The sequence below is a fragment of the Nuphar pumila genome, chromosome 17 (genome assembly GCF_984573655.1).
Source record: "Nuphar pumila chromosome 17, dmNupPumi1.hap1.1, whole genome shotgun sequence".
Lineage (NCBI taxonomy): Eukaryota > Viridiplantae > Streptophyta > Magnoliopsida > Nymphaeales > Nymphaeaceae > Nuphar > Nuphar pumila.
The window spans coordinates 58923988-58943841 of NC_143265.1; the positions used below are offsets into that span (position 1 = coordinate 58923988).

Here is a 19854-nt window from a genome sequence, read left to right on the forward strand (position 1 = left end):
ATAAAAACTCACCCATGTATCAAAATCGAATGCTCCAAGAGCTGATCCTTATAAATTTAAGTACGTAGATCACATCTGTATGGTCAGAATTTAAAAATAAAATGAAAAAGCCCAAAAAACCCATTTAGCATATTTGCATTACTATGTATGTATGTATGTATGTATGTATGTATGAGAAGGGTGTATCTTGGAACCATAGTCACCTGTATCATGCAAAGTAATTCCTCATAGAGGGTTTTTCTTGGAGATATTTTCAAAAAGTGTTTTTTCTCAGGAAAATCTCAGAAGCTTTAAAAATTGAAAAAAATATAAATAGTAATAAGAAAGATAAGAAAATAATAGGTTTTTTATTAATTTTTTTGTAAAAAATATAAAGAAACAAGTTTTAAAAGTTTCTAAAATACAAAAGATACCAAAAAATAGAAAAGTTGAACTTAAAATAATAAAAATAAGAATTTTTTAAAAATTTCATGATATTTTTATGTTGGCGATATTTTGAAAATATTGCGATATTTTGCCAATGTTATCGGCTTAGCTGGAAATAGCGACAATATCATGATATTTTGAAAATATCGTGATAGTGGTGACAGTGCTTTAAACACCCATAAACTGCTAAAGAGTCAGTCCTTAGTGGCAGTCATGACCACCGCTAAAGAGCATTCTCAGTGCAATTTTTTTTGCACCGCTGATCGTACATGCGATCAGCGACACGTTCAGCGGTGCAAATGTGTCTATGGGATATTCACCATTAACACTGTTCAAAGATATATATGAGAATGGGGATTCTGCTGCCACGTTTTTCGTTAGGTCACTGTTAGGACTATCCAAAAATCATAGTTTAGATGTTTTATGCTAGATATAAACCATTAGATGTATTTATCATTGGTTATTTATTAAGAATTAAGTTTTTTTTCGAATTGATTTGATTTAAAAATGTGAATATTTTATCATCAAATTTCAATACAATATCAACCATTGATTTTTTTACCTCATTGTATCTTGGTCGTAGATGTTTTTCCAGTTTAGATATATATTATTGTTGTCTTTTAAACTCATCTTGCCAATGAAAATAAGTTTGTAGATGCCCTAACTGAGTTGAACAGTGAACTCTCCCTGTCATGAGCTCCTTCCAGTTCCCATGACCCATTATTGCAAGCATTCATACTATTCCTTTTAATCTAAATGAGCCTATCTAGTGCAAACAATCTTTGGCCACTTGGCAAGCTGCCACCTTTAGCACATAGTACTGATGACTATCTTGGACACAGGTGTTTTCCCTGCTTAGGTATGTTTCAAATGGTTCTCAAAAACTTGTCTTGCTAATGATATTAAGAGATCTGATTCCCTCACTGAGTTGAATTTCAAACTTTGGTTTAACTATCATGAGCTCCTGGTTCCAACATTTTTAGGTTGCTTTATGTCCATCTTTGGGGGTGAAATTATGAATTTTTTGGTGACTTGCTGAAATCTTGTATAAGAAAGTTTTTACGTAGATGTCATCCAGTATCATGTGTTATGCATGACATTATGATAACAATGACATGACATGCACTGTCAAGAACTTGGAGCTTTATGAACACTTCAAGCATATTGAGTTTGATTACCATGTTTTCATTCTAAATGCTTGATGAGAACCATCTTTCTAACATACCTTTTCACGATAAAATTTTCTCCTACCATTATAATAACATGGAACAATGCACGCTGTCAAGAACTTGGAGCTTCATCTTCAAGTATATTGAGATTGATTATTTTTTCCAACAGGAATACTTGATAAGCACCATTTTTCTGACTTACTTTTTCTTAGTCAAGTTTCTAGCTTCTTTATGAAGTTTCGTGCAGTATCATGGTTTTGTGTGTTTTGCCTAATTCTGCCCTTCCTTTCATGAATTTAGCGCTTTGAGGGTTTTTTTAAAGTATGTCTCTCTTATAAAGTTTTGGATACTTGGTTTTCAGGGGTAATATAGTCACCTTTTTAATATTCCATTACTTGGTCAGATACAGATGGCCAGCTTGCCTTTAATTCATGTGAGCCTCAGCCTTTAGTTCATGTGAGGCTCAGTGCCAAATCGCACAAACATGTCCCTCCCAATAAGCAACCCATTTAGAAAGAGCACATGAATTTTTTTCTAGTGAAAATTTAGTGTAAAACCCTTAGATTGATACATTTGTTTGAGTGCTTTACATGTACATTTTTTCGTATTGAAATTTAATCCAAGATTTGCAGATACAACTCTATCTCTATCTTTACTATATGTTTTAGTTATAGGTTTCTTACACTTATTTAAGTTTTCCTTGGGCATCTCATGTTACCAATGATATCTGTGAATTGGCAATGCTGCTGTTGTTTCCCTCTTCAGGATCAATCTGGTTTGCTTCAGAAATGAAAGCACTGATTGATGATTGTGAGCGTTTTGTTGCCTTTCCTCCTGGACATATATATTCTAGCAAATGTGGTATGGCTCTCACTTCAACTACTAATTCTTCACTTATCTATCTATTACTCTTTATATTTTTTAAAAATGTTTTGAAGATCATTTGCTGCTGCTAACACTTAAGATGACAAAATAGTTGGCTTTCAGACTACAACTGCTGCATTAGTGACATTTTTTTTGCAAGTTGGAAATATTCTTGACGTCAAGTCACATCTTTCTTATTTTTATTTGCTTGGGTATAGGAGGACTTCGAAGATGGTATAACCCTCCTTGGTATTCTGAGCTAATACCATCAGCTTCCTATGATCGATTACTTCTACGTGAAGCTTTTGAAAAGGTATTTAGTGTAATACCTTAAGGTACTTTTATTATGTTGAATTTATTTCCTTTTTCCTTTTTTTTACATGGGTTAAGTTTTGGCATACAAAGTGATAACTGTAAGAATGCGCAACCGTTTGTTCTAGAATCCCTATGCAGTAGAAGAAGATGAGAAGAAGTAGAGAAGGGGCTGAAACTCACGATTCCCAATGTGGGAAGTCGTGGGATATGGCTGTATATATTTTCAAACTGTTAGACATTGTTTCAATTACAAAATTACCCCTGTATTAACAGCATACAATAAAATACAAATAAGGGTACTAATGGAACAAAGAAATACAAATATAAACAGTTACAAACACAATCGGATAACCAACTAAAAGACAAGCCAAATCCAATCACGTCTCAATAGCCTTCTTCAAGTTGTACATGGTCTTCACCATGGACAACTTGGATTTCAAAAACCACAACCTTTGCTTAGTCAGCCCTTTTGTGAAAAGATCTGCTACTTGATTCTTAGTACCAACAAACTTGGCTTCAAGCTTACCATCTTCAATTTTGCTTCTTATAAAATGTTGATCAATCTCTATATGTTTCGTCCTTCCATTTCAATAATGTTTTTATGGCACTCTGATTGTCGCTGAGCAAAATTGACTTTGGAACCTTCTCATTCAGATCATACAATAGATTTCTTATCCACACCAAATCTGAGGCAGTAGCTTCCATGGCTCGGTATTCTACCTTAGTACTCGATTGGGCTACCGCTCTTTGCTTGTGACTAGATCAAGAAACAAGATTGTTTCCAATGAAAACACAGTTGCCTAAAATCAACCTTCTTTCATCTGGATCTCCTACCCAATCAGCATCTGAAAAGCCACAACTGTAAGAATGTCCTCTCCCTAAGATCTCTTGTAAAACAATCCATCGCCCAATGTTCTTTTTAAATAGCATAAGATTCGTTTTACAACTTCATTATGACTGGATCTTAGTTGATGCATGAATTGAGAAACTTGATTTACAACATATGTCACATCTGGCTGGGTAAATGCGAGGTACTGCAATATCCCCACTATACTTCAATACTTTGTGGGGTTCTCATATAAATCTCCATTAGTTGCATTAAGATGTTGATGTATTGGAATAGGAGTCAGGAAGGACTTACAATCACTCATACGATCATAGTTATTTTATGCAAGAGGTCAGTTGTACATTTATACTTAGCCAAGACCATCCCATCTTCTCTTCTATCTACTTCAACACCCCAAGAAGTACTTTAGTGGATCAAGGTCTTTCATCTTGAAATGTTTACTTAACCCTTCTTTTATCTCATTGATGTGACCTTCTGAACTACCTGTGACAATGATATCATCCACGTAGATAAGTAAAACAGTCATATATATCTTACCTTTATGAATGAATAGAGAGTGATCAAGAGGAGATCTATAGAATCCGTGTTTCTGAATCTCTAATGAGAAGCTCTCGAACCAAGAGTGAGAAACCTACTTCAACCCGTATATAGCTCTCTTCAATTTGTACACATACTGATTCAGATCACTCTCACTATAGCCCAACGATTGCTCCATTATAAACTTCTTCCTTTAGCTCTCCATGGAGGAACACATGTTTTACATCAAGCTGATTCAACACTCAATTGTGATTAACAGAGAGGGATATATTAATCTGAATGGTTCCCATTTTCACCACTAGGTTGAAAGTCTCCTCGCATTCCATGCCATGTTCCTGTGCGAAGCTCTTGGCTACCAATCGTGATTTGTATCTCTCTATACATTCATCTAGCTTATATTTGATTTTGTAAACTCGTTTTGATCTTATTAGGAGGTCTTCTCACAATTTCCCATATCTGACACTCACGTAAAGCTTTCATCTCTTTGTTTATCGCTTCAATCCACCTCTTAATTCATGTTGTCGGAGTGTAAGAAACTGGTTCCTCCTGTTTTTTAATTTGCATGAGAAACACTTGATGGTCCATGCTTATACTTGCATATCTGATCCATCTCTCAACAGGATACCTGACTCCCGTCGATCTCCTTAACTCTGGCATATTTGGGGCTGATTCATGATATCTGTCCGTGTCATCTGCATTATCTTCATTGTCTAACTGATCCACATGTTCTGTGTTACCCACTACATTTTTATCTCTTCGAGTATACACGAATCCTTCTTTATATCTGCCTTGTTGCTCTCTTGAATGTGTTTGCAATTGTTTGAGTTTCAACAACATTCAAATCTTTGACTTGCTGCCCATGATTTTTTGAGGCCTCATGAGGAATAGAGAATAACTTCTCACTCAACCATGGCTGATAATACTTTGCATACTCTGATTTGCACTATACTCAAGAGTCAAAACAAGTTTAATCAAATATATCATTCCAAAAAATACAGATGTATTTATTTTTGATGTCATAACATCTAAACCCCTTGTAGTCATCAGCATAACCAACAAACTTACAAGCATGAGCTCTGACTTCAAATTTATTTATCAATGTCTTATCTATATGAATGTAACAAATGCATTCATATGCTCTCAATGAATCATAATTAGGATGTTTACCAAAGAAAATATAGTAAGGAGACTTGTGATACAAAATCCACATGGGCACCCTGTTTATGATATACACGACCGAATGAAAAGCTTTTATCCAAATATAAAAGGGAACACTACTTGCATGTATCATTGCCAATGAACTCTCAACAATACGGTGATGCTTCCTTTCAGTAATGCCATTTTGCTGTAGCGTGTGAGGGCAAGACACTCTTTCATTGATTCCATTACTTTCAAGATACTTTATAAAATCCTTTCAAGTGTATTTGCCCCCACCATCACACTGAAAATTAATAATAGGCGTAGAAAATTAATTTGTGACCGAAGCATGAAACTTCTTGAATATACTAAAAACTTCGTGTTTGAATTTCATAAAGTATATCCAAGTGTGCCAAAAATAATCATCAATGAAAGAAATGTAATAACAACTACCAAAAGATGAAGAAATGGGTGTTGATCCCTAGACATTGGAATGCCCAATTTCAAAAGGTTTCAAAGCCCTTTTATTCCATGAATTAAAAGGAAGAACATGACTTTTTAATAACTAACAACTAGGACAAATAGAATCAATAGACTCTGACATAAGCTGGACTTAGGAATAAGACTATTGGAAACTAATATCTCAACAAAACCATGACTATAATGAGCAAGTCACTTATGCTAGACATTGCCCTTACTGGACTAAGACATACTAAGAAAAATAGATGAACTCAACGGCTTTGAATCTAGCTTCAAAACACTACTGACTGATTTGGATGACAGATTTTCCTTGAAGATTTACATATTGTCTTATCTTTCTCCTTCAACGAATCGTCCTTTTCGTATGAAGATCCTTGACATAAACAAATGTTGGAGTAAATATAACCTAGGGGTTGGTATCATCAACTAACTTAGAAGCATAAACAAAATTCTTACGAATATTTGGGACAAAAAAAACACTTGATAAACCAAGGAATTTAGAATTAGACAAAGAAATGGAATTCATCCCTAGTGTGCATGATGGGATGACCAGACCCATCTTCAATAATAACACTATATTTACCAGAATAAGGAACCAACTTAAGAAGCTTACCTTCATCCCCAGTGTTGTGGCTGGTAGCCCCCAAATTTATATACCATACGACTTGATCGTTCTGCTTCAAATTGATTCCTGCAAAAGCCACTAACAACTGCTTATCCCCAATCAGCTATCCTGCAAAGGATTCTCCTTCATAGCAAGAACATGGAAATCAGGTCCTAAACCATTCAGTACTTGATGAATCTAGTCTCTCTGAAACCGCATGCCTAACTAGAGCCAGCTGATCTGTAATGGATTTCACCTTATTGAAATATTTCAGAACTGAGATCGATCCCTTCTTGAGACTTCACAACTCATTCTTCAAGAACATAACTCTTGGCTCATAAATTTGAAAGTATGTTTGTGCCAATTTTGCCCACAATTCCATGGAAATGCAGTAATCAAGAATCTCCTAAAGAACCTCTTGTGATAAGGTGGATGCGATATAAGCGACTAACGCTTAGTCTCTCTTCATCCAAGCCACAAAATACGGATTTTTGACAGCGGTAGTAGATATGACCACCCTTTTGTCATCTTTCTTTTCCTGCATAAGAAACTCTGGTGGGATCAGAACGATCCCATTCAGATGTCCTGAAAGATCACGACTTCGAATAAAAGGAATGATTTGATGCTTCCAAGAAATTAGAGTGATTTAGCTTCTTGGAAACAAGCTGAGTGAGAAAATTAGAAGATAAAATGGATGAAGAAGAGTTTGGATCCATATCAACAATCAACAATAACCAAAAGGAAGAATAGGAGGAGGAAGAAACTGAGACGAAAACAGGGAAAATCAGACAGGTCACAGGAAAAAAGGAGAAACAGGGCACGACACAAAAGTATTGAATTCACGCCTCAAAATTTGATATGTGATAAACAAAAATATATAGATTCACAAAAACCAACATGCTCGGACTGATCTGCATTTTTTTTCTTCAGATCGCAGGTACTAGATATCAATCGCAGGTCTGACATGAATCACAGAATAGTATTAACCAAAACCAGCAAAACTGATAGCCCAAAATAAGAAAAATATGTTGTGTGAACAAGGATCTTCCATTTCATATCAATAGTGCAAACTCGATCTGGTCTATAAGGATATTAAAACAGATCAAATTATCAAATACTAGAGGAGAGAAGATTAAAGAAACCAATAAAATCAGAATCAACAGTTCAGGAAAAGATGGATTGGGAATCAAAGAAGACAATAACAGGCCAAGATTTCAATAACCGAGAGACCCAAAAAGAAAGAGACAGAAGAGGGATATTCAAGAAGTAGAAAGAGAAATAAAGGAAGGTGGGAAAGAAAGATGAGAAAACACCTTTCAAGCATAGTTGGCAAACTCGTGACTCGGGCTCGGATTGGCCAATCCTTGACTCGCGAGTCAGCGGGTTGACTCGGTGACTTGGATGAGTCAGGACTCTATATTTTGTAGTGTAAGTACATGAATAAGACATGAAAATAACTAAACTTCAAGCTAATATGTCATCAGTTGAGTTACAAAAACATATGATTATACATGATTATTAACTTTTTTCATTAAACAATATTAGATTCTTCATAACAAGTGACTTTATATGAGAATTGTGCATTAAAATCATAAAATACATGATAAAAAAATCGGCATTAGGATCAGTAACCTGAATCGGTGACCCATTAGGGTTCTGATCCGAGTCGACTGGGGTGATTCCTGAGTCTACTCGCCGGGTTTGCCAACTATGCTTTCAAGGCCTCTCTTGATGTATCCGATGTGGATCCATGCACTTTGAAACCATGTAAGAATGCATAGCAGTCTGTTCTAGAATCCCTATGCAGTAGAAGAAGATGAAAAGACAGAGAAGGGGCTGGAACTCACGATTCCCAATGTGGGATGTCATGGGGTATGGCTGTATATATTTCCAAACTGTTACACATTGCTTCGATTACAAAATTACCCCTGTATTAACAACATATAATAAAATACAAATAGGGCTAATAACGAAACAAATAAATACAAATATAAACCAAGGTTGCCAGACTAGGAAGCGAAAGTGGGAAACAATACGGGAAGCGGAAGCGAGAAGCGAGGAATATTAAAAAATAAATATAAGAATTGAATGAGAATCAAAATGAAACACAAATAAAAACTAAAATAAAGTGACTAATATTAAATTTCATGATTTTTTTAGTGTAAGAATTAAAATTTTAACAAAATCTAAAAATGATGACTACCAATTTAAAGAAAACACATGAAAGTGAGTAAGAAAAAACAAAAAAAAACATGAAAAGTTGAGTAGGAGAACATATAAGAAGAATAGATGAAGCATGCGGAAAGCATAGGAGAAACGTGGGGGAATGGAGGTTCTCATCAAGTTTCAGAAGCGTGGAGTATCGTGCTTCCGAAGCGAGTTTTCGGGAAGCGAGCTTCCCACCTATCTAAGAAGCTTCAGGTAACTCTGATATAAACAGTTACAAACACAATCGGATACCCAACTAAGAGACCCAATCCAAATCCAATCACGTCTCAATAATATCTTGACTTTCTTTACCAATAACCATGCTTATCTCAAGAGTCTGAGTTTTACTTTGAAATTGGAGGCCACGAGTATCTTATTTTTGTTGCTTCTTTTAATTACTTTAATCATGCCCATTTCTTAATTAATCAATGGGTGTTTGATAATGCGCTGCAATACCTTGAGGTACTTTTATGTTGAATTTATTCCCTTTTTTATACCTAGGTTAAGTTTTGACATGTACTAAGTGATATCTAAGCTTTGATTTCTTTACCATGAAGCAGTGATTATCTGAGTATAATGTTGGTGTAGCAAAATTTGACTCACAACTTATGCAGGCTGTAATTAAAAGGCTCATGACAGATGTACCATTTGGTGTCCTATTGTCTGGAGGCCTTGACTCATCTCTTGTTGCTTCTGTTGCTTCACGCCATCTTGCAAAAGCAAAAGTTGCGAGACAGTGGGGATCACAGCTGCATACATTTTGTATTGGTTTAAAGGTCATAATTCTTTCTCATTGAACCTCCATGAATCAATTTTCTTTTCTTTTCTTGTCTAATCCATGTCATCATATGGTCTGACATCCTCTGCATGCCTTTCATGAAATGCAGCTTTAATTATAAAATATATGGCCGATTCAATAACATTGTCTGATATTTTGGTAATTTTGATGTGTTTGTGGCTCTTGAGTAAGTAATAGACTTGCGATAGTACATTGTGCAAAAGGAAAAGAAAAGAACGAAAACCAGTGCATCAGCAATATCATGTTTTATATACTTTCTTCTGCTCCTGCTTCAAAAGTGTTTGTTAAAAAGATTTCTTACATGGCATGCATGTGATTTTAGCAAAGTGTATATACATGTGCCGTACTTTTTCTGTTGAAAAAGATTTACATATTTTGTGTCATTCTTTTTAGTGAGGACATGACATAATGTTTTCAAATATCTGACATGCATTTGGAAAAGTTGGATGTGTTGGGAGATTTTTTTTTGAGGCTTAAGTGCTAAAGTTTTCCTGGATTTCTGTCTGCTGAATGATTAAATATAAACAAAACTAAAACTGAAAATATATTATCATATTTGCGAAAAAAGCATGCTTTTTTTGTGCTGGCACTTTCTATGTTCATACCAACAAGGATGTATTCACTTGAATAGATTAAAATGTCACCTGCCACGGGGCAAGAGGTGCTTGCCTTGAGGCGAGGGCTGAGAAAATCCCTTGCCCTCTTGGGGAGGTAAATGATTTATCAAATATGTTGGTAAATGAAAATATTGATCCTGTAGGCGTTCAAGTGTTTCATTATTGAACATGAGAGGCGACCAAGCTTGACTTGTATGCATGTGTTTCATAGACAACCTGGTGCAAACTTTATTCTAACCATTTTAAGTCATCATTGATTTGCTAGTCTCCCTTTTGGCTTAAGAGTCATCTAAAGGCAAGTGCCTTCAGCAATGGGAAAATCCTTCTTTTGAGTAGGTTCCCCCCATTGTATACTGAAGAGTAAAGCAGAAAGAGTATCAAACCCTTGTCATAAAGAGACAATCTTGCACTGTTCTGACCTTTATCAACCTAATCTCGAATATAAGGTTAATTTTGTTTCGCATGCAGTTGTGGATGTGTGGTTGCATCTCATTCAGTTTGTTGCATGTATCTGTTTTCGCTTCTCCCATTTTCCCCTCCCGGAAAGAGAACCAAGAAAGTGTTCTATAGTAATGGACAGCTGATCCTTTATTCAAAAATCTTTACAGGGATCCCCAGACCTGAAAGCTGCGAGAGAGGTGGCAGACTATCTAGGTACTCTCCACCATGAGTTTTACTTCACAGTACAGGCAAGCTGTCTACTTTTGAAAGTGATTATCTCCGCATTGCTGGACTAGAAATGTTTTCAACTGACATCAATTGTTATTTTTATCAGGAGGGCATCGACGCACTAGAGGAAGTCATTTATCATATAGAGACATTTGATGTAACAACTGTGAGGGCAAGCACTCCCATGTTTCTAATGTCTCAAAAGATAAAGTCTCTTGGAGTAAAGATGGTTCTTTCAGGTGAAGGTTCAGATGAAATTTTTGGTGGTTATTTGTACTTCCACAAGGCCCCTAACAAGGAGGAATTTCATCTTGAAACCTGTCGTAAGGTACTGTTCTCTCGTTTCACTATATCTTCTTCCACAGATATGGATATGTATTTCAAGTGGGCTAATTTTTATCACAAATTAAGTTCTTTGGAATCGCATGATCTAGTGGTTCACTTCATAATAGAAACTTAATCCCTGTAGTTGGCTTGTACATAGATAAGATGCACGCTTTGCCTTAGATGTGAAAAGAACATGTGTACTTATGAATATCTAGGGATTATTGTCTCAGTATTCATGATCAAATATAGCACGTATATTGAACTTGACATAGTTCTTTTGCTTTTGCTGTAATAGTAGTTTTTACTTGGACATGGGCAGTTATTATCTTTGTGCACTTCAACAAAAGTCAATGTGTATAATCGTTTTCTTTGTTGCCATTTGTCTCATGTAATTGGTTACAGTGTGAGTTTCTTTCACATCTCTCATCTTCTTTGCACAATGATATTTCCCCCTGGTCAAGATAAATAGTCTACGTATTTCTTTTGAATATATACTAGAGAACATCTTATAAAGTTATTGTGAAAATCTAAGTTTTTTGTTCTGCCAATGGATCTTAGGGTTGAGAAGGCGTAAACAGGCATATAAGATAATAACACCATGCAGTGGAACAGTGGTATCAAATGTAATGTAATTTAACCTCAATGATTTCACTCTGGTCATGGATCTCAAGGTTCACAAATCTGAGACTGTCATATCAGAAGCAGTTGGCTTATATGAATTAATACGACTTCAAAGTGTATGTGTGTGTGTATCATGTAAGTGATGTGCTAGCTTTGTTTTGGTACTATGCAGCATTGGATTGGCCCATTACAGATGTTACCATCTCACTGGTTTCTCTCCAATTTGGTTTAAAAATCGTGTTGGTCAAAGGGGGAGTTTTTGTTTGGACAAAGGTGTCTTAAATCAACCTGACTTGTATGAAGAATGTTAATATTTTGAGAATACCATTGAATTAATGTTAAGATTATGATTTTTTTTATAATCCAAGGGAAAAAAACCGCATCGCCGACTGCGCATTGGCTGGCGTCCGGTTGGTAAAACCCTTGAGGTCCCCTCACCCCCTGGCCCACTGGGGGAGTACACCCAGCTTCGACCTTGCGGCAAGGGACACCACCTGTCAGTTTTGAACTTGTGACATCCTGTCAACTTGGTGGCATTCACAAGTCGCCCCTACCAGATTAGTGGAGTCTTCGTGGGCATTAAAATTATGATTTTTAGTATCTTTTCTCATGGTAACTGCACTTGGAGTCTAAAAATCATGCCAACGTTGTGGTTCTGCTATGTGATGTTAGGGTTGTTTATGGAATTAATAGAGTGATAAAGGAGACTGGAAAAATTAGACAGAACTTTACATACGGTGGAAGATTGTGGGATCTGATTTAACAAAAATAAAACAATAAAAAATCATTTTCTGTTGAAAATATCAACAATGTTTAATGCTATGCTATCTAAACACACGAATGCATGTTTTTTCTGTGTATTAATAACTTCTCATTTGATTCGGGTGCGACTGTTTTTCTCTTTTTTCCCTTTTCCAGATTAAAGCTCTTCATCTGTATGATTGCTTAAGGGCCAACAAATCCACCTCAGCATGGGGATTAGAAGCTCGTGTTCCTTTTCTGGATAAAAATTTCATCAATATTGCAATGAACATTGATCCAGAGTGGAAGATGGTGAGCATGCTTTAGCATTCTTCATGAGATTGGATTTAATATCTTGTCATCAATCTGACTTCTGCAAAGAATAAGACGGAACAAACACATCTTATGTTAATGTTTCTTATGCTTAAGATGAGATAATTTATGTTTTCTTCTGTTAATTAACAAGTTAGACCTGTGGCAAGGGTGATCGCCAACTTGTTCGGCTTGGATCCCAATGCTTCATGCATTTTGCGAATGGGATGACATCCAAAATGATGTTACATCATTTTCAATGTTAATTTTTTATTTGTTTTTCTGTTTCTTAGATCTTGTCATCAATCTTCTGCAAAGAATAAGATGGAACAAACACATCTTATGTTTTAATGTTTCTCATGCTTAAGATGAGATACTTAATTTATGTTTTCTTCTGTTAATTAACAAGCTAGATCTGTGGCAGGGGTGCCTGCCAACTTGTTAGTTTTGGATCCCGATGCTTAATGCATTTTGTGAATTGGATGACAGCTAAAATGATGTTAAATAATTTTCAGAGTTAATTTTTATTTGTTTTTCTGTTTCTTACGATGAAGAGAGACTTTTTTTTTCTGTCTATGCCCTGCTGATTAGAAGGATTTGAGATGTCAAACCCATAGTTACCGGAAGTGCCTCCCTAAGAAGGGAAGCACACTTTCGAAGCAGGAAGCACCATGTTTGGGGAAACGCGCTTCCCATTTGGGGGAAGCGCGCTTCCCAAATTGCTTCCCTCTCGCATCCTTGTCGTTTCACATTCATTTCCCTGTTGCTTCCCAATTGCTTCCTCTCGTTTTCCCCTCGCTTCGCCCTTGTTTTTTTGTGTTTTTCATGTTATTATATATATATATTTTTGTTTCTCCCTTGCTTCCCACCTGCTTCCCCTTATCTTCCCACTTGTTTCCTTCATGTTTCCTTTTTCGCTTCTCACATGCTTCCACAATCGCTTCCAAAATGAATCCTGCTTCATGCTTCATGCTTCATGCTTCATGCTTCATGCTTCATGCTTCATGTTTCATGCTTCATGCTTCATGCTTCATGCTTCATGCTTCATGCTTCATGCTTCATGCTTCATGCTTCATGCTACTTTTTAACACTCGCTTCCGCTTCACGCGTCGCTTCCCATGTCCATTTCGGTTCCTGGTAACTATGATCAAACCATTCATTCAAATGTTATGGAATTTTTTAGCATCACAATATTAGTGTCCAAGAGCAAACAAAACCCATAGACCAAGCCAAGTATAGAAAACAGGGTTTTTTCAGCACTTGACAAAAGTTTAGTGGAGATTTCAGGGACTATCATTCCGACCCTTACACTAGGCAGAAAAATGTTGGAGTTTTTCCTTTTCATTATCAGCAGCTCACAAAATCATGCTCCTGGCCTTTTCCTTTTAGGGAAACAATACCTGGCCGGTTCAAAGATACAAGCTTGTTGTAGTAAAGGATGCACATATTTGTTACTCTCTACTAGTTTAAACAAACACTTTGCTTTCTTCTTTATGCATGCCTGAATGTGCAAAACTTATTTCAGTTTTGAACTGTTTGTGTGCACAACATGACAGATAAAGCCTGACCTTGGTCGTATTGAGAAATGGGTCCTTCGATATGCATTTGATGATGAACAGAACCCATACCTTCCCAAGGTTTGTAGTTTCTATGCTTGTATAATTGCAGTATGCTATCAGCAGCAGAATGTCAGTAGACCAAACGCTTGTTGGCCTAACAAATTTTCTCTTCCTGTTCTTGTTCAGCACATACTGTACAGACAGAAAGAACAATTTAGTGATGGAGTTGGTTACAGCTGGATTGATGGCTTGAAAGATCATGCCAATGCACACGTACTTTTTAATTGCATAGGATTCCTCAATTTTTATTTTTGTTATCTTTGTTAGTTCAGTTTTGGAGTTAGATTCTTTCTACTTGAATTCTTAGGTCTCTGATGCGATGTTGATGAACGCAAGTTATGTCTTCCCTGACAACACTCCTACAACAAAGGAAGCATACTATTACAGGACAATTTTTGAGAGGTTCTTTCAAAAGGTATTCATCATTCTTCTTGAAGTTTGATTACTCAACATAAATTTGAAATTCCTTAATTTTATAAGGCTTTGTCTTCGTTCAGTGCCTTTCCTAAATCAGCACTAGAATGCAATTCAGTAAATTTGCTAATCAGTTTTCAGATATGCAATTCTGCATTCTTGTGTTTGAATATAATGGGTTTCAATTTACTGATCAAGAATAGAATTGGAGGATTTCTAGTTGCTAATATTTGAATGAAAAAGATACCATCCATTCTTTTTGGGACTGATTCCAGGCTTATTTGGCTGGACAATAAGGCCTGAGAGTGACATCATTTTCTTTGTGTTCATTTGTGGGTTTTGATGATCATTCGTGCTACATTAAAGGGATAGGTTTCCAGTTTTGATGGCCATTCACGATATATTTATGGGATAGGTTTCCCCATATTTTGTAGGATTGTGTAAGTAACTTTCAATATTTGGAAAGGGTCAAGTTCCTCTCAAAAAACTATTTGAAAAGGCTTAAATGTACATATCCTGAGAAATCAGATCTTTTTATATTAGCTGTTTTTTCAAAAGTTTTATTGCTGTGTACATATTGTTTTGAAAAGCTTTTCCTTGTTTGAGGTCAATTGTTATGTATTGCCTTTTTTTCGTCCATTATGGTGAATTTTATGTCCGCTATGTGCTATGAAAGTTAAAAAAGTAAACCTATCAGCATGTCGTTTCCCATGCCTTACTAAAGAACTCTTGCATAGTATGTATTTATAGTTCTGAATTGTAAGTTTTATATAGTTGGTTGTTATTTTCTATAACCATTATATATGCAAGGCTATTGTAAAAGTGGAATGCTTTTTCTAGCATAGCAACTAATTCGCGAGCTCTTTTCTTATGAACAGAGTGCAGCAAGGATGACCGTGCCCGGAGGACCAAGCGTAGCATGCAGTACCGCAAAAGCAGTGGAGTGGGATGCTGCCTGGTCAAAGAACCCGGATCCTTCTGGGCGGGCTGCTCTTGGTGTTCATGCTGCTTCATACAATCATACAGAAGAAGCAACTACCATCTCTAATGGAAAGCTTGGTCTATCACAGAAACTGCAAGATGGTGTAATAGTAACAACCGCATAACAAAAAAGCCTCAGCTTGGTTGTCAGATTCATGTTGTCAGATTTCATCCGCTTTTGAAAGACTGGATGCCTTTTGTAGTATTATGTAGGCTAAGCAAAAATAATAGTACGTTTTTCGTCACTTTTTATTGGTGTATTTGATTAAAGCTCAGTCACAAGTGTCGGTGATACTTTATATATAGCACGATAAATTCACAAACCAATAGATAAACGACTAAAACGTGATATTTTTATTTATATTGCCAAATTTTAATTTGTAGCGATTTTATCACCTATGAATTAAAAACTATGAAGAGCAAAAGATTAATATGAGCAAGGTTTGCTTTTTAGCCTTCTGCTTTTTCGTGGAGGGCAAAGGGAGAGGCGAGACCTCTAAAGGTTTAACTCGAAATGTAAGTGGGCCTCAGGTATCCAGTTTCAACAAATTTTGGATTCATCCACTGCTGCCATGCATATGACAGACGCACTATTTGTTGATGCTGGAACAAGGTGATCAATGCCCACACTAGACTATCAGTAAGTAACCTTATCAGTATCATCATTTCTTTTTAGTCTCTAACATTTCTATCTCTTGCCCTAACTGACCTTAACATGTGAATGCATAATTGATGACAATCTCTTTTTGAGTGCTTTGGAAACACGACCCGCCAACCCGCTTCTTAGCCGGGTTCGGGTTTGGCTTAAACGGGTTTGTGTTGTAAACGGGTTGACCCGCCTAACCTGTTTATTAAACGGGTCGGGTTCGTGTTAGGGGTATGCCAACCCGCCAACCCGGCTGACCCGTTTAATAAATGGGTTAGGCAGGTGGGTCAACCTGTTTACCGGAACCCGACCCGCCAACACGTTTACCCGACCCGACCCGTTTATTAAACGGGTTAACCGTGTCGTGTCGGGTTACCCGTTCAATAAACAGGTCAGGTTCATGTTGAGGTATGCTGACCCGCCGACCTGCCAACCCGATCCAATTGCCACCCCTAATGTTATGTGGAATCTGCTATCAAGAAACAAGAAGGCAGCAAATGTATACAGGTCCCAGAGAAACGCTAGTATCCTTGATTCAAACACCCCCACTGTAAGACCAACTGGGGCTCCACTTGTCTGGTAGGAGCAGCCAGTGCACTGTGCACGTAACCTTGTGTTGAGACGTTGCAGGTTCAAAACCCAATAGTATAGTTGTATAACTGGTCGGGGTCTGCCTAACCTCAGCTTGCCTTTCAAAATACAAAAACACCCTACTGTAAATATACTTTGCCTGAGCAAAAAACCGCTGGTCGTTACATTCATTGTAAAAGTTGAGAACGTAGCTACAAGGATCTGACATATATCACAACAGATTTAGACTTAGAAAACAAGGGTTAAAAATAGCACCTCTATATACAGATTAATATTACATCTAGTTAAAACTTCTTGAATGTGATGTGTCTGCTGCATATGAACACCTCAGAGGTCATTTAATTAATTCCGTACACCATGATAAAGATTCGTATTACAGGGAGAGCAAAGAGTGTCATACAGCAGCAACAGGTAGGCGTTAACAAGGTTTGCCTGGTTGTGGAGCGGTTCCATCACCATCTGCATAAGCCAGGGGGCTCCACATGGTGGACAGAAGCTTCTGTTTCTCCATATTTTGAACCATATGTGAAACCCCAGAGCTACATCATACACCGAATGAGCTTCAAATACTCGGATCAATATTTCCAATTTAAGCAAGAAAAAAGGCATTAAATAAAAAAACAGTTAAGGAATTCTAGAAGTGATTGCGTGATACCTCAACCTCCCTGACTTCAAACTCTGATGTGTGTGCGACATGAGTTGCCAAATGTTTCTGACGCAGAACTTGACCCACTTAATCTTCAAGTACAAATTTTTTAAAGATGAAAAGACTTCATTAGCTTTTTAAAAATTATTCACTTACCTCCAAGCACAAATAACAAAAGATTTCACATGATAAGAAAATATTATTGCATGTGCAGAGATTGTACACCTTGCATCTCAATAGGCCACCTTGAAAATTAACTGTGTTGGTCAAGCATTTTCTTTATGGGGTCATGTTTTACACGTGTATCCCATTATATGGTTTTCAAGGGTAAGGGCCTTGATTAGAAACATGAGCATGGTGCACATGCAATGACTTCATCAATAAGAATCTCACCTTAAGATTGCACAACATAAAGATCAGTGGATGACTTACAGGTCTCCATCCAAATAAAGTGCGAAATGGCCACCCCCACCCAATGCTATGAATTCAGACGAGCAAAGTGTGAAATAACGATTTGCACCTATATAAAATATAAGTGAGATAATACAACTCATATTAACTTATGTTCAAGTGAATTGAAGCTCCAAAACTGCTTGATCAGAACTTATCAGGTCAGTTGTAGAACCAATAACAGAGAAACTTATATTAGGTTTCAATATATGCAAGAATGTACTGGAAGATACCTGTTGGACGAAAGACAACAGGATGTCTGGATATATCAGTGAAAACAAAAGAATTGGGTGTTCCCTGCTTGACATCCAGAACAGTAACTGCAAAAAAGACTGATAAGAATGGACAAAAGAGCTGCAGAGAGAACAGGATATTGGTCTGAAATGTAACACCACCTAATATTTTCTCTTGTTTGTGGGCTTCAGTGGTGACTCAAGCAGGCCACCGAAAACTGCACCTTTCCTATCACCAACAACCTGAAAACGGTACAACCTTGCAGGAGTAAAGCTGTGAACGTGTAATCCTAATGAAGAGAATTATTTTTTATTACAAAGATTGCTTCAGCATTAGTAATATAAGATCACCAAAGTAAACTGTACACTGAGAAAAGTTATTGCCTTGCACACCAAAGAATAAAAACAATATATCAAAATGTGTGCATCGCTATAAAACTAAAATAACACCAATATCTCAGAAAATAAACTCAAAAAGCATGATATCTCATGGTTTTCTTGATGAGCAACTTCCATTTTATTTTTATTTTATATTGATCAATTGAAGGAAAACAATGCCCAACATGTGTAAAGGCAATCGAAACTCTGGTTGGATAAGCTTGAAGTTTCCAAGGATGAGGTTCCCCAACTCCAGACTCGTTTGATAGTTAGAAGCTTTCTTCACCTCCAAAAGCTACAAAGTCCTCATCACAGTCAAAATGTCTGGTCCGGTAGCTCACTTAGTATGCTTTGGTGACCTATCAGATTGAAAGCCTCTAGCCAAGAATTAGTGAGTAGGTGTCAATGGTAAAAGGTGCAAACTGTTGGGATATCTACAGTCCGGCTTCGCCGACTCCTGAAAAGTGGTGGCCCTGCGTAAAGACAGAAAACACAGAGCAAAAAATACATGGACGCATACCTGATCCAGCCATTTGGATGCTGTGTCATCGGAGATGGAGGTCGTCAAAGATTCTCTGCTCAGCCGAGCTGCAGCCACCACTAGCGAAGGCTTCCTCAGGCAGCCGGTGAGTAGACCTGTATTCCTCTTTTGCACACCAGGGTCGCTCATGATACCCTGTCTATATAAAGCATACGGTGGGAACGGTTTGCGTAACCGTTCCCCCTTATCGTATGCTGATTTATCGGATGGATCATCCCTGATGTGGGGATGTATCCACATCGTGGATAACCACCACGTCAATCATGGTGGTTAATCCTGTTGAGAAACTCGGTTTTGATGTCACATAATATGATACACTGTCTTATTTGATTTTGTATGATATGATAATATGTTCTCTTGAAATAATGTTATATTATGACTGAATATGTTTTGCCTTAAATCTAACGAGTATTTGATGCAAGGATATCTCACCCAATAAGGATGGAGACTTCCTGTTCAAGTACAACTATGGTGCAATCATACTCCTTGAAGAAAAAGCTTGATGAGCCATGCTTTCCTAAAGTTCAAATGAAGAAATCGGCTACCTCAAGATGAAGATTTTTTTCTTCTTTAGAGTCATATGTAACAGAACCTTTCAGGAACTTGCATATTGCATATTACATATTACATACTCATTCATACATACTATATCATAAAAGTATACGATAGTTTCAAAAAGGTT

The 19854-nt window shown here is 36.8% G+C and overlaps 1 protein-coding gene and 1 long non-coding RNA gene across 2 annotated transcripts in view; one reads left to right on the plus strand and one right to left on the minus strand.

The window, feature by feature from the left end:
* The window catches only part of LOC149811998 (asparagine synthetase [glutamine-hydrolyzing] 2), a 39456-nt gene extending 23398 nt beyond the window's left edge, over positions 1 to 16058 (plus strand). The window contains exons 5-14 of the mRNA XM_089993915.1: positions 2361 to 2456; positions 2678 to 2772; positions 9202 to 9363; positions 10612 to 10692; positions 10779 to 11000; positions 12539 to 12673; positions 14230 to 14310; positions 14419 to 14505; positions 14600 to 14707; positions 15585 to 16058. Coding sequence (XP_089850041.1) covers positions 2361 to 2456; positions 2678 to 2772; positions 9202 to 9363; positions 10612 to 10692; positions 10779 to 11000; positions 12539 to 12673; positions 14230 to 14310; positions 14419 to 14505; positions 14600 to 14707; positions 15585 to 15812 — 1295 coding nt within the window. The 3' untranslated portion in view covers positions 15813 to 16058. The remainder of the gene's footprint in view (positions 1 to 2360; positions 2457 to 2677; positions 2773 to 9201; positions 9364 to 10611; positions 10693 to 10778; positions 11001 to 12538; positions 12674 to 14229; positions 14311 to 14418; positions 14506 to 14599; positions 14708 to 15584) is intronic.
* A 1110-nt stretch (positions 16059 to 17168) lies between these two features.
* Positions 17169 to 18335, minus strand: LOC149811999 (uncharacterized). The gene is made up of 4 exons (XR_016428622.1): positions 18254 to 18335; positions 17964 to 18090; positions 17580 to 17662; positions 17169 to 17463 (listed from the first exon to the last, which is right to left on the minus strand). It is a non-coding gene; the product is annotated as an uncharacterized LOC149811999 (long non-coding RNA).
* Between the last annotated feature and the right edge of the window lie 1519 nt (positions 18336 to 19854).